At 46.5% G+C, this 24,632-nt stretch overlaps 2 protein-coding genes across 4 annotated transcripts in view; both read right to left on the reverse strand.

Annotated features, from left to right (window-relative positions):
- The window catches only part of FAM234B (family with sequence similarity 234 member B), a 58,397-nt gene extending 53,146 nt beyond the window's left edge, over positions 1 to 5,251 (reverse strand). The window contains exons 1-3 of one of the 2 annotated variants that reach the window (XM_082043170.1): positions 4,890 to 5,251; positions 4,388 to 4,525; positions 989 to 1,263 (exon numbers count right to left, since the gene is read on the reverse strand). The gene's annotated coding sequence lies outside the window, so the exon portion shown is untranslated. Of the gene's footprint in view, positions 1 to 988; positions 1,543 to 4,387; positions 4,526 to 4,889 lie in introns of those variants that run through there. The other variant, XM_082043171.1, reaches the window with a different exon arrangement.
- Positions 5,252 to 9,269: 4,018 nt separating this feature from the next.
- On the reverse strand, positions 9,270 to 15,759 carry GPRC5A (G protein-coupled receptor class C group 5 member A). 2 transcript variants are annotated; one of them, XR_014183128.1, is made up of 4 exons: positions 14,419 to 15,759; positions 13,397 to 13,449; positions 11,089 to 12,640; positions 9,270 to 9,296 (listed from the first exon to the last, which is right to left on the reverse strand). XR_014183128.1 is itself a non-coding variant. In XM_082043174.1 (3 exons), exons 1-3 carry the CDS (start codon positions 15,356 to 15,358, stop codon positions 12,548 to 12,550), a joined length of 1,086 nt encoding a protein of 361 aa, XP_081899300.1. In that variant the 5' UTR covers positions 15,359 to 15,759; the 3' UTR covers positions 10,675 to 12,547. The 2 variants fall into 2 exon arrangements, 1 of the variants encoding a protein (XP_081899300.1); XM_082043174.1 differs by lacking the exon at positions 9,270 to 9,296 and having other exon boundaries at positions 10,675 to 12,640.
- Between the last annotated feature and the right edge of the window lie 8,873 nt (positions 15,760 to 24,632).

Consider the following 24,632-nt stretch of genomic DNA (forward strand, 5'->3'; position numbering starts at 1 on the left):
CATGATATGTATTCACAGCTTTATAAATAGCATTTATAAAATTATGTGTATAATTTTATCTCAAACTGATGCTGAGCAAACAGACAAAACAATCAACAAGAACTTAGCACACAAGTTTTGTTCTGAGGAAAAATCTTGGTTGCTGATAATGACTTAGATAACTGTTAGACTTTTGCCTTAGAAATGCAGATGTCAAAAGAGACCTTCTTCCCCCATTCCTTTCTTTAAGACATCTTTATGGAAAAAAGTTGAAATTACTGCCATTATGGCACAATGTGATGACTGTAAGCCAAAGAGCAGCTTGGGCCAGAGTTCTCACCCCACACAAATTAATTCCACAGTTTTAGCTATTCTGTAGGAGAGAGGTTTCCAAATGCAGAATAGTATATTACTTGGGGTCCCAGCTCTTGCAAGTGGAGTCACAAGTGTGATGGAAATTCAGTTGTTGAAATGGGGCTCTGAGCCAGAGCTGGGGTCAATAGCTGGGACATAACTTGAATTGGCTCTTAACGGAGCATTTGGTGACAGTGCTCTTTGGCTTCCTCTCACTATTCTGCTTCCTTTCATCTCATTTGCCCTTGCAGCACTGGTGTGGGGACAAATAATTTGTACTGGTGGGTGAGGAAGATGAGGTCTCATTGGAGGTTCCTGCTGTCTTTCCTTTCCCACTTACTGGCTCTGTCAAAAGGGAGCAGATACAAATATGAAGCTTTACTGCTGCCCTGCCCCAGGCTTTCCTATCTGCCCTCTCCCCTCTGGAGCCTGGCTGCAGGCTGAAGGTCCTTCTTATCTCTAAATGTGCTCAGTCCCATCCTGTAGTGGCCAAAGCCATAGGGAAGGGTAGGAGCTAGAGGTAGGGAAGGAAGTATCCACAGGAAAAATATTGCAACACGGGAGTGATAATGCAGCAGAACAGAGTGTGAGGCCTTATAGGAGAGGATGAAGATTTTGTTTGAAAACAGAGCTGGTTTCATTCACTCACACATACCTGTACTTGTCAGCAGCTGGATGCCGGGATCCAAGTGGTAGTTTACTCTGTGTCAGATTGGCACAACCATCACTGATAGTCGTGGGTGAGGACTTCTCTCCAGATGAGTGACCTGTGGCCTGCCAGGAAGTGCGGGGTGAAGAACTGTATGTGTGTGCTGGAGGATGCCATCCCCATAAAACATCATGCCTCAAAGCTGTATTTATATTTGTGGAGTCTTATAATATAGTGCATAAACAGACTTGGTTGTCCTGTCCTGACCAGGGGGTGTAAGGCTGTTTCAAAGTGAGATTCAACAACAGAGGGGAAAATAAAATGGGTGTCCTAGAAAAGTGCAACAGCACAAGAAAGCAACTTCACCAAAACTCTGAGGTCATTTAAATTGTGATGTATTTCTTTAGAAATCAGCATTAAAAAAAATCCTTTTAACAAAATATGACATTTTTTCTTTTTAAAAAGTCTTAGAATAGTACATTTTTAAAGAAGTTTTTCGATTTTTTTATATGATTACTTAAAAGTCGATAAATATTTTCTGGGGAAAATTACATCCCTCTTACCATTTTACTGAAATTATGAAATGGTTTCCAGGACAACTTTCCAATAGCACTAGGCTTCACATTTCTACTTCTTGAGGGGTCAGGGAGGTCTTGGTCAGAGAAATCAAGGGATAGACAAAAATGTCAGAACTGTGCTTTGATGTTTTCCTACCTCTTGCTAAAGCAAGAAATATTGCCTGTTAATGTGATAAAAAAGAGTGAGGCTAGCAGGGGATTTATGCCCTCCTGGAGACATGGTGTGCTAGCTCTCCTCCAAGTTCTCTCATGCTATTTCCATGGCAACTCCATATAATGGTAACCCCCACTGATTTTCTTCTTTTATCTGTTATTTTGGTCCCAGATAGTGATGGAGCTGAGGCATACATTTCTTTCACATCATTTGATGCCTGTCGACAGCCAAAAGTAAATAATGTCCTCATTCTTCAGACCTTTAGGAAGAACAGTTAGTTCACAGCACTTTTGGGAATTCTCCTGCAGAGCTGGACAGAGCTGAGATGGGAAGATCAGTGCCACAGAAGCTCAGAAGAAGCCACAAAGGATGAATGATCACTGTCAGCACAAGGTGACAGGATTACATCCCACTCCTGCCTTTCTCTTCCCCTTGGCTGGGGTACTAGCTGGCGTCTAAGTAGGAGGCCACAGTGCAATGGGAGGATGGATGATTTGGGTGAAGGAAACTACATCTCAGCTGTCCTGCCCATGGAGAGGAGAGGTTGCTCTGCCTGACTGAGAGATACTCCCATCCCTCCTGCTGTCTGCTTATGATTGCAGATCTAGTCCAGCTCACGAGACAAGGGACAGCAGCTTCTTCCAGGCAGAGCTGCAGCCACAGAAACCCTTGACCACGTGCCTGTAGCCCATGACTTCCTCCCTCTTACAAAATCTCTGCAGCATGTTGCTTCTGGCCAATTTTGCATATGATAAGTGGCAGTCATGCAGCTTGTTCTGGGAAACCTGTGCTTGGTTCATCTAGCTAATAGGACAGGACAGGACAAATTGTCAGGGCTGGGTGGGAAAGTCTACAGAGAGCCTTGAGCCCAGCTGTCAGCATGCGCTGCACCCAGCTTCTGTGCTTGGGCTGCATTTCAGTCAGTCCCAGGGACAACAGGACAGTCTGAACAGGGAGGCCTGTCCCAATCATCCCCTTACTTCATCTGGTGAGAGCATCCAGGTGTTTTTGCTTTCCTCATATCTTCCTACAGAGATTCCCTTTTAAGCAAATGAACAATGCCAGCTGAAAGGGCATCCTTCTTCAGGAAGGGACCTTAAACCCCACTGGCTTACACTTGATAGTAGTGCCACTTCTGAGTAAGGCTGCTGATCAGAAAAGCTGTCTTGCTCTCTTTAGTCATAGAACCATAGAATGTCCTGAGTTGGAAGAAACCCACAAGGATCATCAAATCAAACTCCTGTCCCTGCACAGGACAACCCCAAAATTCACACCATGTGTCTGAGGACATTGTTCAAATGCTTCTTGAATATTGTCAGGCTTGGTGCCATGACTACCTGTAAGCCTGCTGTTCTTGAGAGCTTTTCTGGGGCTCAGGTTGTTTTAACAGATGGAGAGGATGCAAGAAATTATCCAGTTCTCTGCATGCAGAGAATTTTGCAAGGGTGGGAGAATGTCAAAGATCAGTGCCTCTCTGCTGCGGTAGTGGTCAGAGCAACTGTGTGGAGTGGTGGGGAAGATGGCAGTGCACCTGCAGGGACCATGACCCCAAGTTTGAAGTCACTTGTGATTTGTATTGCCCACTACCTTGAAGGGGTGAGACAAGGGGACACACATAATCTCCCTGGCTGGCTGGCCACCAATCTGCTGGGTCCCTCTTCCTTCCACCCTTACACAGAGATCGGCATATTTTCAGGTCTGAGATAAATTGCTGCTTAGCTTCACCTCATTGATGCCCAATGACAGGAGTTAATCCTAAGAAAAATGGAAAAGGAGCCAGAAAATCAGTGCTGTACCTAGCCCCTGCTCCGCAGTTAGGCAATGTACTTGCTAGTTTGGACTGGTGTCCGTCACTGCCCGGGTAATGGCTCAGCTGTGAACCCAGCCTGTGTGTATGTGAGAGGGTGTTTATTTGCAGGAACTGGTGTTGCTCAGCCTCTAACTGCCCTGCAGTCACCTCTGAGTCAAGCCAGGGGGCTTCAGGCACATGCAATTATCCAGACACTGTCTCCATTAAGGGGGAAAGAAGGAGGACTCAGAAGCATGAGTCTTTGCCTGGAAGCAGCACAAGTTTGGACCGCTTCTCTGAATGACACAGAGCAACTCAAATGGGCAAGCAGCCACCTAGGCATGGTGGAAATCTGCTCTTGACCTCATGCTCTGAATGTAGGGAACACCATTTCCTTGTCATTCCGGCAAGATGGAAGAATAAGCACATGAAAGATCTCCTGTAGGACTCTTTAGGAATTCCACAGACACATCAAAAACACAATAGGAGCATTATGAAAATGCTGTATCTGAGGTCACCAGCACAAATTCAAGCCCAGCACCTTGTCCACATGTATTATGGTGATCCCATCAATCACAAACAATTCCCCATTCCCCAAGGACAGGACTGGGGTTGAGGCAGTGGGGTTAAACACAGCAACAAATCTCTGCTAAGAAGGGGGACACAAAAACTTGTTTCTAAACTTCTGTATAAAATGTAACCAAAGTTCATGTTTTTTGTTGTTTTTTTTTTTTTTTGTGTTGGGTTTTTTTATTATTATTATTATTTCTTAGGATGTTGCTAAGACACATATATACCCATAAAAATATTCTTCACAGACTTAGAGATAAAGATGCCTCTAAAGCGAGAACTAAAGCCAAAGAAACTTATGTCATTGATCTTACCAGCAAGTATTTAACTTTTTTTGTCCCAGATTCTCCCTTCAGATGTATCATCATGCTTCTATTAATTTCAGTGTGAGCATTGTATGCACAGTTGGAGGCAGAGCATGCTCCAAAAGCTGATTGCATTTGAAGAGTGCACTGTGAAAGAGAAATCAGGCAAGACACTATGAAGGGTTTCATCTCTTGTGATCCTGTAAAGGAGCATACAGCTTCTTTCAGCATTTCCTCATTCATCCACTATAGAAATAGTTGCTTCCACTTTTAGAGATTACCACCAGACAATAAAGACAGATGATATTCAAAAAAAGACAACATGCATAATGAAATTTGCAGATAAAGGACCTTCGCCTCATCTTATCCCAGTTGTCTCCAGGATTTGGAGAGAATCACTTGCAGCTAGAGTCAGGGCTGTACATCTTGGGAAATATGGCTGTAGGACTTCTGCTGGATGAAAAACGTGATGACCACCAAGACACGAAACAACGGTCCTGTGTGAACTCACTTGAACACTTCAAGTAGCTTAAAAATGGTTCATGATCTATCTTCGTGCACCCTGCTTAACTCAGCAGAAAAGCGGCCGTGTGTCCACGGTGGATGCAGGTCCCGCAGTGCCACCACCTGGTTACTGAAGATTATGGAACAAGGGCTCGATGTTAGGGGGAAAACGAGACAGTTCAGTATTTCAGGTCCTCACACAGCGCAGGTTTTAGCTCGTCTTTCAGGGAATACGCTGAAGCACAGCGGGTGGCAGAGCAGGTCTCCTAGGAGAAGAGTAGGGCAGCAGCGAGGGTGACACTGAGATGCTGTCAGAGCTGCGGGGGCAGCTCCCAGGTCATTGGAAGCAGATGCCCCACAGCCCTTCCAGCAGCTGAGCAGCAGCCCGTGCTGTGGAGAACTAAGCATACCCTGGTGAACCAGACTCCTGTCTCACAACCCAATAGCTTGTCAAGCCAACAGAAACTCACAGTTGTGTCTGTCGTGCTGAAAAAATCTTGTCCATAGACTACCCAGTAGAGCCAGGTAGATAAATCTGTACATTTCCCCTTCGAAATGGTGCACACATCCTTGCATCAGTGACTACATCTGCTTGTGAGGTGACCTGCACTTAAGAGCTGTGCATTTAATCCTGGCCCTGCGAAGGTCTCATCTCACACAAATAATTTGCCATTTTAAACATAAGAGTCTAGATGTAAAAAGTGGAACAACAACACAGCTTTGATACATAGTGATGATGGTGGTGATGGGTAAGGACGGGAAGAGACACAGAGAGGGCGGGTAGACAACATTGTACCTCCTTGCAATGTTATCTACCTGCTGCTTCTCTGTGTAACAAAATTGTCCTGCCCACATCATTGCCAGACATCTCTGGCTCTGCCACTGGGGATCTCCTATCCTACTGACTGGCACAGTCCCAACCTAGACAGGCACAGGAGCTTGGTGGCCTCTATTTGGGAGGCCGGACAGGATGGGATGTAGAGCTGGTGAGCTGTAATCAGGCTGGACAGCCAGGCTGCCAGAAACATGCCTGCTTGCCCTTTTCCTGCCTTACCCAGTGACTGTCCATCTCTTGGAGCCCTGTGGAGCAACAGGAGTCTGTGGCCCAGGGTCTGGGAACTGACTTGTCCTCCTTACCCTTGGATGCCTCACCAGAGTTGGGCAAGACACCCTCCACGCAGCCATTTCTCTCCAGCAGCTGAAGTGCAGCCGGTCAGGAAGAGGTTAGTTGAAATCAACCCAAACTGTGCCTAAAATAAACTGAGTTCAGAGACAAGCTTTTTGTGTTGCTGTGTAAAAGAAACTGAACGTCATAATGGGAAAACATCTTTTTTAGGATGGAAAGTTTTTAGGTTTTGTTTGTTTGTTTGTTTGTTTTTTCACTGAAACACATTGAGTCAAATAATTTCATGCGAACAAAATTGAAAATTTTACCAAAATTCAATGAAAGACCATGCAATAACTTTTTAAAAAATATTTTTAATGATTTCATAATTAAAGCTTTATTGAGATGGGGGGATGTTTGTTTGTTTGTTTTTAATTACGAGGAGTCCAGCGTGTTTTGCGTTCACCCCGGGTCCGTGGAGAGGCCTCAGCCAGCGGCAGGAGCAGCTCCCCCGTGCCCCCCCCGCGGCTCGGCGGGGACAGGCGCGGAGGCGGTGCTGGGCTCCGCGGGGCGACGGCGCCACCAGGCGGCTGCGAGCGGAACGCCAGGAGGAGCAGCCCCAGCGGGTTTAAATTCCGCTCCCAGGCGGCGCTGCTGGCTCTTTGCCTCGCACCAACTTTCTTGGCTTTGTTTCCACTTCTTTGCGGAATCAGAAACCTAAAAGCAGTCTCCTCCCTGGTTTTGAAGGGGTTGCTTTCACCTCTGTCAAAATTACACAGAATCACAGAATGGCTGGGTTTGGAAGGGATCTCTGGAGATTATCTAGTCCAACCCACCTAGCACAGATCGCACAGGAGTGTGTCCAGGCAGGTTTTGAATGTCTCCAGAGGAGAAGACTCCACAACCTCTCTGGGCAACCTGTTCCAGTGCTCTGGAACCCTCACTGAGAAGAAGTTTTTCCTCATATTTGGGTGGAATCTCCTATGTTTCAGTCTGTGCCTGCTGCTCCTTATCCTATAATTGGGCATCACTGAAAAGAATCTGATCCCATCCTCTTGACACCCACCCTTGAGATATTTATAAGCATAAATAAGGTCCCCTCTCAGCCTTCTCTTCTCCAGGCTGAACAGACCCAGCTCTCTCAGCCTTTCCTCATACTAAAGATGCTTCAAATCCCTCATCATCTTTGTAGCCTGCTGCTGGACTCCCTCCAGTAATTCCTTGTCCTTCTTAAACTGGGAAGCCCAGAACTGGACACAGTGGGATGTGGCTCACTGGTCTAGAGACCACCATGAGACCAGGTGGGTGCTGAAAGCATCATGGACCCTGTATGTCTCATTGCTTCTTTGGCACTAGTCTCAGGCAGATGGGTTAGGGGCTGAGGGTCACATCTGGCTCCTTCCAGGCAAACAGGCAGTGAGAGCGGTTCAGCACTGCTAAAGCCAGAGTACCTGCAGGAACAGCCTGTCTCTTTACTCTGTTCACAGGGGTCCTGGGATGACTAAGTGACACTGAGCAACACTGAGATGCCTAATTTCTGAGATTCAAACAGGTTTGTTCAATCTGGCGCAACCAGTAAAGATTTGCAGTAAAATGCCAAGGATGCTGTCCAGGTCCCTTTCCCCACAGGACTATAGATCTCACCCCAAATTTTCAGCATTTCTTCAAATGGGGGGAAATAGGGGACCGTGATGTATGTTGGAGATATGGCATTCTACTTCAGCTCTTGACTAACTCATTACATAACAAGATGACTATTTTGTAAGCCACAGCCTTTCCTTTCTCCTCAAATGTACATTGATGGGAGAAACTCCTCAGCCAGGCAGAACCCTGGTTGACTCCAGAGATCGATCCAGATAAGGTCAGCCTGGCCAACCAGGAGAGCAGCTCCTGCTCCACGCCTGGCACTTTGGAAAGCCTTTTGTAGAAAATGGCACTCATATCTAGCATGGTGTTTCACTCATCACCATAGCAAAGGCAAAGCAAACACCTGTTTCCCTAGAAACTGCAGGTGGCAGGGTATGTTGGCTAAGGAGGGAGAGGATCCCACATAGGACAGCTCTGGGTACAGAAGGATGGGTGTGCTGCAGGTAGGGAGAGGGAACAAGACAAGCCCCAGGCACACAGGGACCAGGGTGACCAGAGTGAGGCAGGAATCCCCAGAGAAGACTCCCATGGCCACTGTCCTGCGTTGCTCAGTGCAGCAGGAAAGACTGCCTTGGGACAGAGCGGGACAAGACCCTGTGCTTCAGTGGTCTGGTAAGGGCACAGATTAATCGAGCGCAGCTTACCACCAACAGGTCACCAACCCCAGCCTGTGTGGAGTGATGCAGACCAGCTAGTACCCAAGGGCTGGGCTTGCTGCTGCCAAGGCACACCTCCACTTTACATTCAGAGGTCCCCAGAAAGCAGGTAAATGTTGGCCGGGGCCCTTGGACTTCTTTTCTGAGGGCTCCCTGCTGAGAGAGGCAGCTGCTGCTGTGGCCCTCAGCTTAAAAGCAGCCTTGGGTGCCGTTTCTGGATCCTACCAGAAATGACCCGCCTTAGAGACAGAAACTCAGGATTGTTCAGTCCCTTCTATTTATAGCCACACAAGCTCCTCTGAGGCAAAGGGAGCAACTGGTGCTGGGGAAAGTGAACCTGAAGAAGGCATTGCCCAGAGATGCGTGCTCATGGCAATGTACACCAACCACATACCAGGCTGCATGAGTAAGGGTGAAGTCAGCATGGTGTGGCAAGTGGTTATTCCCCTTTATTTAGCACTTGTGGGGCCATATCCGGAATATTGTGTCCAGTTTGGGCCTATCTCATTGCAACAGAGCTTGATCAAGTGGAACAAGTCTGGCAGGGGAGCCACTGAAACATTTGGGGGCTGGCTGGAGCATGTGACCAGGAAGAGAGACTGATCCTTGCTTGGGGAGGGTGGAGCTGGCACTGACTGCCAAAAGAGGAGCATTTTTATCAAGCTGGGGAGCATCTGGAACATGAACCCAGCAAGGTCCTTCCTCATGCCAGATCCTGGCACTGCTGGCCTGTGGCTGTGCCCCAAGGATTTACCGCACCCTTCATGCCCAGGCCTGGTTGGACACACAGAAACCTACAGACCTGGCAAGCCTGCAGGATGGTGACCCTGAAAGTCCTTAGATCCAAGTTGTGACTCTGCCCTTCCTTGCCCTTTACCTGTGATATTCCTGACCTGAAGTTCATCTGAGTTCATCCCGTCTCCTGGTAATCCTGGCTGCTTTCATAATCCCAGTGTGTTCCCTGCCAATCCTTCTCCAGTGTATGCATTTCTGGTGCTCTGATCTCCTTGATTAGGGAAAAGATGAGAAACTGGAGGGTCCTGCAGGCAGTGGATCATCAGCCCCCACCAACAAGGGAGCCCTTTGCAGAGGAAAGGGTGGGCACAAGCCTTACAGGGTTTACTAGACTTCCAGTGGGCAGATTTTAGGAAAAACAACAACAACAAAACCAGCACAAAAATCAAGCAACATTGTGCCTCCTCCACTCACTTGTTCCTTTTGATTCTGGCCGGTCTGGCTCCGCCAGTTTAGGATTTCCCCAGGACTTGTATAGATGTGACAAACAGACAGATACATATACAAAGTATCTGTCTGGTTTGGTTTAAGTTCAGTTGTAAAAGAGGAAACTGCTGCTTTCCCGAAAGCATCTCCAGATGTGTGAGAAACCTGCAGAGTGCCACCACCCCTTTCCTGCCAGTGCCAAGTTCCAGAGAAATTGATATTTAATTTGGCATTTAAATCAGCCCTCATCCAAATATTGAATAAGTGCAAAATAACTTTGGGCAGATTAGTATTTGTGTCATTACAGAGCTTTAAAAAAGTACTCTAAAAGGTGCTGTAAATCCATCGAAGGAGATTTTCACTTTCTGCTGAGCAGCATGCACCATAACAACCAAATAATCAAGAAAATTGCCATGCCCTGCATTGATGGGAGGGCATACAGTGTCCCTCAGCCCTCCTAGTTCTGCTGCCTCTGGGGACAAGGTGCATTTGGGAGAAACTTTCTGGTCTGTGGCCATCGATGAAGGAGTTGGTAAGTGTCTGGGATGTGGAAATCACACATGGTAAGAGCACGCTTTGCTCTTATTTCTCTGTTAGCCTTTCCCTTTGCTCCACCAGACCCCACTAAAGCAGTCAAGCTGGCTTTGTTTTATTTGACACATTTTTGGCTCCTCCTGTGACATTAGCTATGTTTAAGCCATCAATGGTACCACACCAGCTCATAAACCTAATTTCTTGAAATTCTGGTATTGTTTCAAGCACATCCCTCCTACCTTCAGTCTGTAAGTCAACAACTTGCATCATGGCTTCACATAGCCCCTTCCCAATCTGCTCTCAATGTCACATTAGTACCCCTGAGTTTTCTCTCCCATTCTCTGTGTTACACATATGGAAGTGTGTAGGCAGAGGGGAGAGGAAGGTAAGCAGAGTTTCCACCTTGAATTTACTAGAAAAAAGCAAGATGCCCTATGGCACATTTCAAACCAATGCCTAGGAGGGCTCTTTCTCATGCCAAAGGATTCAGAAGACCCAAATATCTCTGTGTTGCCCTTCAGCACTGGTAGGCAGAGTGGAGAAAGCCCAGCCTGGCATATTCTAGTCAATACTGTGCCTGAGGAAGGGGGTTGGCTTGCCAGGAGCACCCATACGCGGTAGCATAATATGTCATGTAAAAACTCAAGAGAGAGGAAACCTCTAAAATTGGAGACTACAGCCTCATTAAAATATATGGTTTAAAAAATTATCATCATCCTTATTTTGCTTTGATATTGTTTCTACTTTCAAGTAAAAATTACATTTGTTCAGAATATCAGAAAGATATATTTTTACAAGCTGAATTAAATACCTACAAGCTCTTTTCCTGTTCTTGGTTATGTAAGTACCCAGCAAGACACAAGCAAATAAATACAGGAATATAGATGCAGCAGACACAGGCAGGTGCAGTGATGGAAAGATCACAACCTTCTTCCTGCATTTGCTTGCTGTGGCTTGGGTTTCTATTTCTTCATTTCTTAAGCACCTCTAACACTGAATCAGCTTGCTTTATTCAAGAAGAGTAGCATGGAGAAGCTACTAACCCTCTCCTGCGCCCTTAGGCAGACGATCTCTGGTCCACAGTGACAGCTTCAAAGAAGCCAGCTCTTTGCCATTTCTCCCCCAGCTGCAGTCTCCAGGTGGCCCGCTCTGTTGCTGTCACCCCACCATCACATTTCCGAGGAAGAACATGTGTCTCTCCTAGTCAGACTGTTTGGGTTTTTATTAATTAAATATTACACACACAAAGTACTAAATAAATACATAGCTGCATCAGACGCTGGTGTACCATACACACCCACTTGGAGAGCTCTATGTATTTATATATGAAATATCACGGAAAGCTATTTACTAAATGCAAAGCAGGCTACAGAATGATTCAGCTTTGCAGATTTTTTGCTCATCACCAGGGTGCAGTCCACACCGTGCACACACACACACATGCACACACATGCACTTGCTCACGCTCGCTCACTCCTGGGAATAAGGGTGCCCACCCTCCATAAAATGGCTGCTTGGGAAATGTTCATATTAATATCACATATACACTTGGGAGGAGGCAGATCTCCAAGGTGCATAGGGTTAAATTCCACCAGGCTATTGCAAGCAGCTGCATGGAAAAGGTTTTGTCTGCAGGGACCCACAGCCTGGTGTGGCAGGGGTGGGGAGGGAGGTATTTTGGGGTTGAGCTCCCCAGGGAGCTCAGCTGGGGCACATGGTCAAGAGCTGGAGTTGGGAGGGAGGCTGATGCTAGAGTGCAAATCAGAAAATGTGTCAGGGTAAATAGGTGTAGATATTTTTGTGTCTTTAAATTTTTTTCCTGCTCTCCACTGTGGTCTCTAGGCAATGAGGAAGGGGTTGGAAGTGAACATGAAGAAGAAAAAAGGAATAATCTTGCTTTCTCTGTCTTTCTCTGTCTCACCTCCACTGATCTCTGAGAGAGCCAGGCAGGGCTGGGAGTGGGCACAACATTAAGAGTGGATAGATAAGGGCATCCTTGGTCATACCTGAGATGTGTTCATGGGTAGGCAGGAGTGGGGATGTGTAGGGCTGGTGCTCCTGCTCCTGCCTTTTCTCCTGTCAGATGTGGGGTGCAGGCATCCCCACAAGCTGATCAAAGCAAGTCCTGGCTGGGGTAGAGCCAGTCACAGGTCCAGCTGATGATCTTATTGCTGCTCTAGCCCTACAGCATTCCTGCTGAAAATAGGTCAGGACAGGCTCTTGCTAGCATGTTCCTCTGTCAGAAGAGAAGAGCTCCATCCCATGGAGTAATTGGGTTAGCAGGAACAGGTTGGTCAGAGCAGTGTCTGAAAGCTGTATTTGACAAATAAGAGTGGGCTACAAAGATGCCTGTTCAGGGAAAAGAGGACTCCTCTCCTTATCATAAGCATTGCCATTGTGGGTTTGACTCTCTCTTCTGTAGCATCGAGTCACTTGTCACCACATGGCCCATTCCTCATGCCTCTGCTGACGGGGGCTTAATCTCTGCTCCCAGTAGAGCTGCTACATGGGGCCTTTCCCACCAGTGTAGTCATGGTATGGGCTTGTCCGGGCGTTGGGCCGAGGGATGGAGAAATTATTTTGGGGTTCGATGTTCTGAAAAGGAAGCAAGAAAGTTTTTATCTTTCAAAACTGGACAGAAGGAATAGAATAGATCTTAAAACAAAACAACAACAACAAAAAAACAAACCAACCAACAAACAAACAAAAACAAAACAAACAAAAAAAAAGAAAAAAAAAAGGGGGGGGGGAGAGATAAACAGAGCTGAAGGTTTCCTGCAAATGATGTGATCAATGGGCTGTGGAAAAGGATCCTGGCAGAACAAACCAGTCATGGAGACATGTCACTAGTGGAAGTGTGGGGACATGATGTGAGCTACTAGATCTGGCTAGGCTCTGGTATGAAGTAAGACTGGTGAATGGACATAGGGACACTCAGACTGCCCACCCTGGATCTGCACTGCAACTTTCAGTGGTTGCTGGTGGGAATACATTCAGGGCATGGGCTGGGGAAAGGAGTATGATCTCCTGAAGGGAGGGCATAGTCTTTTACAGGAACTGTGCCCAAAAAGAGGACTTCTTACATTATATCAAATCCAGAATATTGAAAAACACAACCTCAGACTTTGCCTTGGGTCCCTCTTGCCTCCCCATGTCCCTGGACATGTCACAGCTCCTCCCAGCCACAAGTATCTCCATGAACATGTGTCGTGGTACCACCAAGCTCCATGAGAAGCACCTGTCTGCCTCCACAGAGCCTGCTCTAGGTCCATCTTGACCCCTTGTCCTTCCCTTCACCATCTGAAAAACAGCCTACATGTGGTGAAACGGGTGATGGGGGGGTGAACATACCTTCATCTGAAAGTGAGAAGAGTATGGGTTGTAGCTGAGATCTCCTGTGTCTCCTGGGTCACAAGACAAGAGAGGGGAAAAGTTAATGAGTTAGTGTTATATTCTAGCTTGGAAATACCATGACAATGGAGACTCAGCAGCTGCTTTTAGACTGACCAAACTCTATGCAATATACAGGCAGGAATGGGTTAAAATCCATAGATAGGGGACTTATTAAGTATTTCCTTATGAAAGCAGGAATTAATAGTATTGTAAATAATAAGACGTGGGTGTCCTTGGAGTTTAGACACCTCATTTTGCCTCACAAATACTGTCATCATCACTGGCCAAATCCCTCCCACTTGCATGCACAAGATCCCCTCTGGCTTATTCCCTGGGAAAGCACAGCCTTTCTCATCTATTCTTTTACAAACTTGAAGGTTTGACTCCAGCGGACAAATGTGATCTCAGCAGCAGATCCATGGGGAGTGTGGCCACATCTCCTACCCATAGCTTTGGGAAGCCTTAACTGATAAAACATTTTGCTTTGTCCAAGTAGGCATGAAACTCATACTGAAACGTAAGACCTCCTTGCCTCCTTTTTGGATGATGAATTTATTTTTCAATGGATAATGAGATCCATATCAGAAATAAAAGAAATACTCTCCAAGGTATAACCTAGAGAGGTCTGAAGAGCTGAAGCATTGCTAAGAGACGAACAAAAAACTCCTGAATTTCTATATGGACTTTCTAGCCATAACAGAATCATAAGGAGTTATGTCTCAGCCCTGACACCCAATAGGTCTCCTACTCAGCTGCTCCTCCTACACATTTTTGGCTTTTGCATTGATTCTAACTCTTTTCCCTCCTGTCTGAAGATTCATTTTAACTTGCATTTTTTCATCAGTCTGAAACTTTTTCCTACCTCTAAATTATCCATTATCTTCAAATCTTTTCTTGTAGCCCTTCTAACCCTTTTAGCTCATGAGTGGTGCATGAGTGCTTAGGGCTGGGGGACAGTGGTATTGTTCACTTCATCATACCTTGCACAATTTCATCTTGGGTGTAGGCACGGTTGTCCACTCCAGTCGTCTGCTTTATGAACTTGGGTTGGCAAAAGTCATTTTCTGGAGGGTAGTCCTCCAGCTTTGGAGGGGCAGTGAGGAAACAAATTTCAGGGATGATATACATTATCAGGAAGATCCATCCATTGGACACCAGAGCAATGGCCACGACAGGATCGTCCCAGCTAGGATTATTTAAAACTGTGTTGCCTTTTGTGAGCATAGTGATCCACACTACCCAAATGGCAATGGAGAACAGGATAGTGACAAAGATGTGTGCCCCATGCCTCTTCCACCTTTTGTATGAGCCACAGAATGTGAACATGGAAACCAAGAAGGTCAGAGCCATCAAGAAGAGCACATAGATCAAAAGCATGACAAAGTCTTTGTTGGTCTCCTCTGCAGTCATACTCAAAAAATCGTCTCTCTGGTTTACTAGCATGGTGACTAAGTACTCAATGCTGATCACAACTTGTACCAGGGCAAAAGAAACAATGAGGAGCAGCAATATTAGCCAGGAGAAGGGCTTTCTTCCTCTCACAAGTTTGTTGAGGTTGAAGGCATGGGTGAGGAGGCATGAGAAGCAGAGAGCAAAGATGACTCCAAACAGGAAGAAGCGAGTTGGACGAGTCCTGGAATTGAGTTTAATGATGAAGGCAAAAGTGAGGCCAAAAATGCCGAGTGTGCCTAAGAGAAAGAAGAAATAGATGGAGATCATGTGCCGCTTGTTGTTGTCTTGAACTTTACAGATGAGAAAGAAGAGTGAGCAGATGAGGAAAATGGTGACGAGGACACCAGCTGCAGCCAGTGACTCCAGGACAATCCCCCAGGCCTTCTCCATATCACAGAGCAGGTAATAGTCAGCATCGATGTTGCCACAACCTCGGGGAGGCGATGTTGTCGTTGTCATCGTCGCCATCCTCTTGCCTTCTTGAACAACCTCCCTGTGAAATGTTTCACCAAAACTGTAGAAGAAGAAAAGACACAGGCTGTCATATCAACCACTTGGGTACTGCAAGCAGGGGGGAAAGAGAGGTGGGATAGATGTCCATCCCCACCTCACTGGGCAAGGACACTACAGTGCTAAGGACATGGGGAGGTGGAAGCAGAGCCATCCTCTTATGTGGCATTGGCTCTCGGTCAAGGGCAAGCCAAGCCCCTCAGCAGGAGGCCATCCACCTTGTATGTCCTCTACACCATGCCTGGGGTTGTGCAATGTCGTAGGAGGATGGGGAGCAGGAAGAAGGTGAGGCGCTTTCACAAGCCTTAGCTTGATGCCCTGCAGCACAAAGACTGAGCTGCCTTATCACTTTTTTGATACAAAAGCACCTGTTAGTCATAACACAGCTTACACTCTTTTGACAAGTTCAAACAACATCAGTACTTCCTACCAGTGAGGTTCAGAGATGAGCAATACAGAACAGGAAACGCATTACTTTGTTTCTTTTCCCTCTATTGCTTTCTCTGGAACACTCTTGGCTTTGGTTTATGCGTTTGAATGAAGGGGAACTTTAACTGCCTTTTACTCTGCAGATAACTAAGCTGGGCACTTCCAGCATATTTCTTCTCATGCCAAAATAATAGCAAATAAAGGCCACCAAACATGAGCCCCAAACTCATATTCCTTCTTCTTCATGGCAGCTGGGCAACAAGAACTATCTCAAAGATCACGGACCCCTTGCCAAGATATTGCCTTGTTCTGGCTGGAGGCCTGACATGTCAGAGCTAATGCTGTTCATTGCACGAGAAGTAACCACCACGTTACTGCTTGAGGAGTCCACAAGTCAAGGACGGACAAGGTCTTCAGTGTACCCAGTACATTCCTGCTGTCTTGTCACAAGTTCAGTGCTGTCTAAGCCTGGTTTAAGCCTGTCTCGCCAGGGGATAAAAGGCTGTTTAGGTGAGCTCTGCCTGTCGCCAAGGGGTATAAAGTTGCCTACTTCCTTGAGAGCCTGAAGCATGTGCAGAAACCACTACATGAGTGTGTTGAGCACTTCGTGACCCATTATTCAGACATTGAGTGAGTTTAGATGCCAGGGGTCAGGTACTGCTTTCTAGGTACCGAATTGCTCAGTTAGTCTCAGGTCTCTGAAATCTATCAAACAGGAGTTTAAATACAATATTGACATGAAACATGAGGGAATCTGGCCTTAATGGTGACCCCCACACTGGAAAACCAAATGCTTTCTTTTCTGAGATAAAAGAAAAAAGTTCCTCTTGCAAAATTCAGAGTTGAGTGCTCATTATGCCATTTGCCTTCACTTTCCCCCTCCAGAACAACACACTGCTGTTATGAGGTTGGTTCTAAAACCCTTTCAATAGATTTTAGGGAGGGGAGATTGAGTCTTCAATAAATGGCAGTTGATCTAATCAAAGGATGAATGAAGGGAGAAAATATCACTGACTCACTCTCAGCCCCACATTTGCCTCAATGTGACCTGCTTATAAATGTTGGAGTATTTTTCCAGCTTGTAACCTCACTGTGTAAAAGGAGATGCGCAACTCTTCAAAAAGCTGTCTACAATAAAACATGAATTATGCAAATATGCAGGAATTTTGGACTCTCATGAAAAGAATGGAACTGGTGAACAACACATGTGGGAGTTTTTGCAAATCTGGAGAGAAAATGCTACAATTTCAATCACAGAAATTTACTGTTGATCAGATAAGCTTATCTATTCACAGGTCTGGGAGATACAACCTGCTGTTGAGGCAGGTGGAGAGCCAGCCTGAGACCTCAGGGCAGCACAGAGCACACCCATAGTTTTGGGTGCTTACTGCAAGTGGTACTTGACACCCAGTCAGCTGCCGCGGCCCTTGCAACAAACAGGGTGGAAAGAACATTGCCACCTTGGAAAACCGTGCCACTTGTGCTGATTTTTAGCCCCTTTACTTTTTTCCAGGGTAGATGGCCTGTGAGGCACGAACAGTCTCTACCTTGTCTCCTGGGTGAGTGTTGCCCCCCAGAAGCTGAGTTTGCTCATTCAGCACCTACACAAGGGTCTGGGATTTCCAAGGGGCTCCGCAGTCTGTGCAAGGGAACCTGTGCCACAGTCACTTTACTGCTGGGTCCACATCACAGCTCACCCCCAAATCATGGTTCTAACTGTAGTGATAAGTCTTCTCCCTCCAGTCTGTGCCTCCTCTCTCATTAATGCCTTGTGCATAAAATATACCCATCCAGGCACAAATTTCAAATAATTTCCCAAGAAAGTCTGCAGTAACTCCCCCAGCTCCAGATGGAAATTCTATGTTAGGGTCAAGGGTGGGAGGCTGTCTCTGTTTGCTGTGGCACCCCATGCCCCTGCTCTCCCACCCGCCTAGAGCCATGATCCTGAACACCATCCCACCCCAGCTGTAGAATGCAGGTCCGCCCTGGATTCTGTAGGACATTGCCTTGAATTACCTTTCTGGGTCTTGCCCGGAGAAGGCAGCAGGGAGGCTCCGCTGGAAGAGGCAACTTCCCAGTGCGCCAGTAACACAGTCACCTCTGCTCCTGTTAACCTCAGCCAAGCAGCAGCCCTGCGCTTGGCGTCCTTGGGAGCTTTAACAGCTGGAGGAGTGAGGAGGTGTGGCTGAGCACGCCTATTCCAGTTCCACCGCCTCTCCAACAGGACACAGTTATGAAAATACGGACCCCGCGTCAGGAAATGAAGTAAGGCCTCCTGACGTCAGCAGGGCACTCACCCCTGCATCGGGGTGGAGATGGAGCCACTGCCTGTCCCAGCTCTGGGATGGGATGAACTGAACGCTGCTCAGCCAAGCACCTGATAAGATGCTCCCCTTGCACTCCTGGCACCTGTGGGTGGGGACCGTGGCTATGAATAGCAGTGTGTCCCCTCCCTGCTCCAAACCTTTTGTCTCTTTGCATGCTTTCTTGCCAGATGACTGCTTGCTAAGTGGAAGGCTGTGGCATACAAATGGTTCCACAACACCTGGAGGGAGAGCAGCTGCAAGCGTGGCTCCAGAGACAGTTGCCTCAGGGTGCTGGGGCTTCTTTCCTGAAAAGGGCAGTTTGTCTTTCCTGGTGTCTCACTCAGCCCAGCCCTGCTCTGTTCTGGCGCAGTTCTGTCTGCTTGTGAGCAATGAGTCACTTTGTCCAAATTGCTGGCCCAAATGGTTAATGAATGAAGGCCATTCCCCCTTGCTCTTCATTGTGCTTCTGGCCTGACACACCTATTGGTGCAATCCCATCCAAAGTCCCTGTACCTCCAATGTGTTCATAACTTCATCTGTTATTTTAAATATTACTCACTGGGGCTATTTTATTATTCTGATGAAGGATTTAACAGCAGGGCCTATTCACACAAAGGACTCTGTCCCTACACACAGCCCCTAAGCCTGGGAATCCCTCCCATCCTGTGGAGGTTGTGCTCCTTCCCAAAACTGGGGGAGCAGCTGTACATGCCTGTGCTGAGGTCTGACTGCCCATGGTTGTCTTTTCTGCATGTTAAATTTTTTTGTTTGCTCACTTCTTGGTTTGGTTTGGTTTTAGGGCCCCTAGCTTATTTCTGGGTGCTGATCCCTTTTGAATGTCATATGTGCAGACTGCCACAAAACACATACAAGAAAGTCCTCTCTTGCACAGTCCCTAGAAGCACATGAAGGCCTGTGGGGATGAGTGGCTCATTGCAAGGAAACGCTTGGTGCAGTCACTGCAGGGTGGGCCAGGCTGAGCCCTAGGACAGTTCCTCATGTCCTTCCTACTTACATTTCAGCATAAAATCCTGAGGCGTCTTAGGAAGAGACATGCCAGGTTTCTTTACATTAAATTAATCTTAAATTTAAAGTAGGTTCCAGGCTTAATAAACTAGCCAAGAAAGAGGCAGCTGTGAAAAATGAGAGGAGGAAAGAAGGAGTGATGGAGAGGAGTTCAGGACCAGCTCAGTGGGATGCAACTTGTCTAGGAAGACATTGAAAGAAGCTTTCAAAGGTCACTGGTCATTGCCAGCCAATTTGCATCTTGTCAGAGCACATTATGGACTGCAAGCTACTTCCCTGCATTTACAGAGACATACAAAACCCCATGGAAGGCAGTGTGTCAAATTATATCAGGTTTGGGGGAGGGGAAAAGAAGAAAAGATAAGAAGAGTAACACTGACACTTTCAGAATGCCTGAGAAATCCTTAAGAATCAGTCATCAAACACACCCTGTACTATCAAAAGACTAATACATGGGGTTACATAAAAAAAAAAAAAATCCCAAGTGACTTAGGAGCCCAAGTGCTGATGACTCGTGGTAGGTAGGCTGAGAAATGGCAACCATGGCCCTCATGCTGTGCCAAAGGGTGGAGAAAAACTGCTAGTCTACATGGGTGAGTACAAATAGCATGAAGATCACACCAGAAAGGGGATACAACTGCCATCTCACTTTAGGTATGAGATGAAATTTGCATATATAGTCACCTACATTTAGATGTCTGAATGTGAGATGGTATCTCAGCTCCCAAGCAGCCAAAAAGCCAGGACTGTCGCAACCGATTTGATGCAGGTGCCCATTTCTGTGTGCACTGAAGTGCTCCCAGGTGTGGTTGGCTGGATTGCCAGGATCCTCATCTTAGTTGCTTGCACATTGGCATATAGTGATGCCACAGGGTATCTTGCCCAGCTTCCAGGGACCGCTCCAGGAACACATGGGTCTCCCACACCTCCTGTATCAGATCTGGCAGTCCTGTGCAGATGTTTTGAATACCCTCAGGCATCTCAAATCACCTTTGTAAGAGTAAATGGACTGAGTGCTGAATCTCCACTGGATATTTCAGAGCTGAGATGCCCATCTTATATGTAGGTACCTAGATGTAGGTGTCCACTACACAGATTTCATTCTCACAGAATCACAGAATGTTAGGGATTGGAAGGGACCTCGAAAGATCATCTAGTCCAATCCCCCTGCCGGAGCAGGAACACCTAGATGAGGTTACACAGGAAGTTCTCCAGGTGGGTTTTGAATGTCTCCAGAGTAGAAGACTCCACAACCTCCCTGGGCAGCCTGTTCCAGTGCTCTGTTACCCTCACTGAGAAGAAGTTTCTTCTCAAATTTAAGTGGAACCTCTTGTGTTCCAGTTTACACACATTGCCCCTTGTCTTATCATTGGTTGTCACCAAGAAGAGCCTGGCTCCATCCTTTTGACACTCACCCTTTATATATTTGTAAACATTAATGAGGTCACCACTCAGTCTCCTCTTCTCCAAGCTGAAGAGATCCAGCTCCCTCAGCCTTTCCTCATAAGGGAGATGCTCTACTCCCTTGATCATCTTTGTTGCCCTGCTGCATCAGCATAGACAAATAGTCCATTGAAGGTACTTTAGCTCAGTCATCAGCACACAGATGGTATATAAGATACAAGAGCGTGGGAAACTACCCTTCTGGGACATCAGCTCACACTGAATAACCCAGAGGATCTCAAATGGTCCTAGGCACCAGTGTGTGGGCAATTGAATTGACTCCTAGATATCTACCCTGTTTCCCTGAAAATAAGACAGGGTCTTATTTTTGTTCCAAAAGATGCTTATTTTTTTTACATATATAGCTACCTGGACACTATTTAAATTGACTTTTCTAATGAACTGTAACTAAGGCTTATTTTTGGAGAAGAGCTTATATTTCAAGCAACCTCAAAAATCCTGAAAAATCATGCTAGGGCTTATTTTTGGGGAAACAGGGTATAGAGCAGAATTCCTTCATCGGAGTCAGTCATCTGGATGGCCACTATAGCTGGTGGAAAGAGGCACTTCCAGTGGAGTTGTAGTTGACTTGCTTCATGACTAACCAAATCACCCCTGAGAAGTACCTGTTTCTCTCCAACAGAGGTGAAGGGAGACAAGATAATGAACTCAAATACAGACCTTTACACTTGTCAGCTGAATTGCATAGCAAGTCTCCAAAATAAATTCAACACAGTCGAGTAGCAAAATGCTGATAACATTGGGTGGGAGGCTGCTGGTAGCAAAGCAGCTTGCTTTGGCCATACCACAACCCCAGAGAGGCAAGCTGACTGCTGGTGAATGGGAAGGAGCAGTGGCTATGGCTGACAAGGAGTGGCAGGGATGGCAGCAGGGACTGATGCCTTCAGGCAGCAGTTACCCACACTTCCCCTTCCAGTTTTCAGGCAGCAGGATGAGGTGGAGGAGGAGGGCTGGACTCTCCCTTTGTGTCAGCTCTGCTCCTTTCCTCTTCTTGTTACTGGCATTGCCTGGCCCTGCTCTCTCCTGTGGAATGCCAATGCCCAGTGCTGCCCACGCTGTCACCGGCCAGCCCTGTAACACTGGAGGCAGTGTTGTAGGGCTGAGCCTCCAGCAAAGGGCAGAGCACTGCAGCCCCTCTCAGCTCAGCCAGGTCTGGGGGAGAGAGCATGTCTGTGAGGTTCAGGGGCTTAGTATTTTTTATTAAGCCAAGTAATAAAGCAAGTAGACGCCCGGGGAGAGACGGTTCTTGGCGCTCTGGAATGTGTCTAAATAACATGTTTATTTTTGGTCACTGATATTGGCTGTGTTGTGAATATCCTTGTGTCATTCCTTCTGCTTAGCTACCTGTGCAGTACATCGGTAACACGAGAACAGCCTCCCTCCCTGAGAAATGCCCCCTGCCAGCACTTATCACAGTCATACTGAGCTAACATTACAGCAGCCTCCACCCTGTCCTGCCCCATCAATTTCCTTCATCTTTCAATATGTTAGAGGTATAAACATTATGACACCCTTGGAAACAACGTGGCACAGAGGTGACAGGTCCTCAGTCCAGCCAGCCGGCTTGGAGCACCTCTGCCTTGGAGAGGAGCAAAGACAAGGGCAGGTGAGGGTCATTTCTGTAGAGGGACAAGTGGCACCTCTGCATAGCACTGGGCTTTTTCCTGGGGGCCCTGTCCCTGAATCCCCTGTGTTGTGGTTCTGAAAGCATGTATCCAAAGATTAGCAAAAACCTCATCTAAGGCTCAAATCCTTTTCCATTGGAAATGCAAAGGTGTGGAAACAAAAAGTAAATGTTTTCTAAAAAATACTGCAAAAAGCCCTCTCATACTGGTGTCCTTCAGAGCTGTTACTTCTCTCTGTGGCCATTAGCTCTTCTAAACTGCATGCTGTGCTCCCTGCCATTTTCATTTTCAGATACTAAATAAACATTTCCAGTATGTAACAGTGATGCGCTTCTTTGCCAGGGACTGCTGATTGCTGCCTCTGAAGGAAGCTTCCTTCTTCAAATGAGTAGGTTTTGGCCAAGCCCTTTTTCTTCCTGGCTCCTAAATGCCCTTATTTCTGTTACAGAGTGATTATTTACCAGGAGGTGGAGAGATTTGGGCAAGAAAAGGGCAAGGAGACTTGTTAAAATATTGAAATCTGTGTTTCCGAGTATGTCCTATAAACAGAGACCTTAAAATCTGTGAATTGTCTGCCAGAGCATCTCTAATTGGTGAGAAGACCCTGCTTCTGGAAACATAATAGAAATAGGCTTGCTGGTCCTCCACTAGGAGCACAATGTTCTGCTGTGCTGCAAACGGGATCATTTCTGTATGCAATCCTAGGTACAGCCAGCCTAGTACCTGGAAACCTAGAGACAGGGTGTGGCTCCTGGAGCACCTGCCAAAACTGTCCTGAGTTCATGCCTTAGACTTGCTCCTATCCCACAGGGGCAGGTGTCACACTGTCTTTCATACTGCTCAAGTGTGGAAGGTGGAGCAAGAACAGGCAGAAATAAGTGGAGAGCAGCTAAGAGCACCTGTGGCTGTTGAACACTTTGTCTAAGAAGAGGTTTTCTGATGTAACAAAACAGGAGCTCTTGAAGGTTATGAGCAAGTTAAAAAGAAATAGATTTATCACCTCCTTTAGGGCTTTCAACAGCATGCTGATACGACAACTGAGCAATTCCTCTAGATGTAGTTTCCTGGAGGTATCCTGTGCCTATCCACTTACCAGAGCAGCTAAGAAGGTTCCAGTCTTCCTTTATGGCATTAACCTCACCTGATTTCATGCTGATGTGTTCCTAAAACAGCAAGTTGCACTGACGGATGAGTGTGCGTGGTATGTACACAGACGTTTGTGGATAAGTGTATAACTCTCAGGAAACAAAGGATCTGAAAACATATCAACTGGTGGAGGTGTTGCTTGATAGCCCCAGAAAGGAAGACATGTCAAGGGAGATCCAGGAGTACCTGTATTTCCTCTCTCCCAGCAAGGCTGACTCCAAAGCTGGGGAAATTATTTAGGAGAGAGGGGATATCTGGTGGCATCTTTAGCTGGTGAAACCTGATAGAGAGACTTACAGCAAAACACTCCAGGAGGAGCCAACCTTTGCTTTTCCTGTGTGCCAGTCCTTGCTTTGGTACCCTTGCCCGGCATCTAATGGCATTCCTTTCGGTATTGCTTGCCCACTGTGCCTGGAGCAGTTTTCCTTTTTCTCTCCCCTTCCACTCCACACTGCAGGGCTGAGAAGAATGGCTGAGAAGAATGGCTGAGATTCTTGCTGAGAGAGGATTAGGCACTCTCTTGCATGGGTGGCTGCTGGCAATAGATGTTCTGAGACAGCCATCCTGCCCTGGAGTCTGAGGCTGATTTCTCCTGCCAGCAGCGCCTTGGGTAAGAAGCTCTGCAGAGGACTGCTGCTGTGCCAGAAACATTCCTGGGAATCAGGTTGCACACAAAATCTCCCTTCTCAATGATACAGAAAATTCTGCTGTACTGCTCCTGGATCAAACACCACTGCAATGACACAAAGCAAAGCTGAGATCCAACATAAATCTCTCCTCCCTTTTAGACTTCACCAGAAAAAAAAAAAAAAAAAAAAAAAAAGTGTTCATAAATTTTGTTTTTCTTTTTGTCAACAAGCTTCATGTTGGTACAGATCTGTGTTGCCACACAGCATAAAAGCTGGCATAAACTCAATATTGTCTGTCCTGGCTAAATTATCAAAAATACAATTGTATTTACATATTTAATCTTAATCAGACACACCCTATTGAACAATATGGCTGTACCCAACTCTGCTACTGACTGCAGAACTACAGCTTACTGACAGCTACTGACTACAGAACTACAGTTTTGGTCAATATGTGCTATCCAATGAAGGCTAATCATTAATCAATGCTGTGAGTTTTCTTGAAGGAAATGGGTGGCGGGGGAGAAAAATATAAGGAATAATTGTAAGGTAAGGTCAAGTAATTGAGTTCACAGCCTATTACTCCTGAATATTTTCTTGCTGTTTA

This window comes from Streptopelia decaocto (assembly GCF_964273445.1).
Source record: "Streptopelia decaocto genome assembly, chromosome: 1".
Taxonomy (NCBI): domain Eukaryota; kingdom Metazoa; phylum Chordata; class Aves; order Columbiformes; family Columbidae; genus Streptopelia; species Streptopelia decaocto.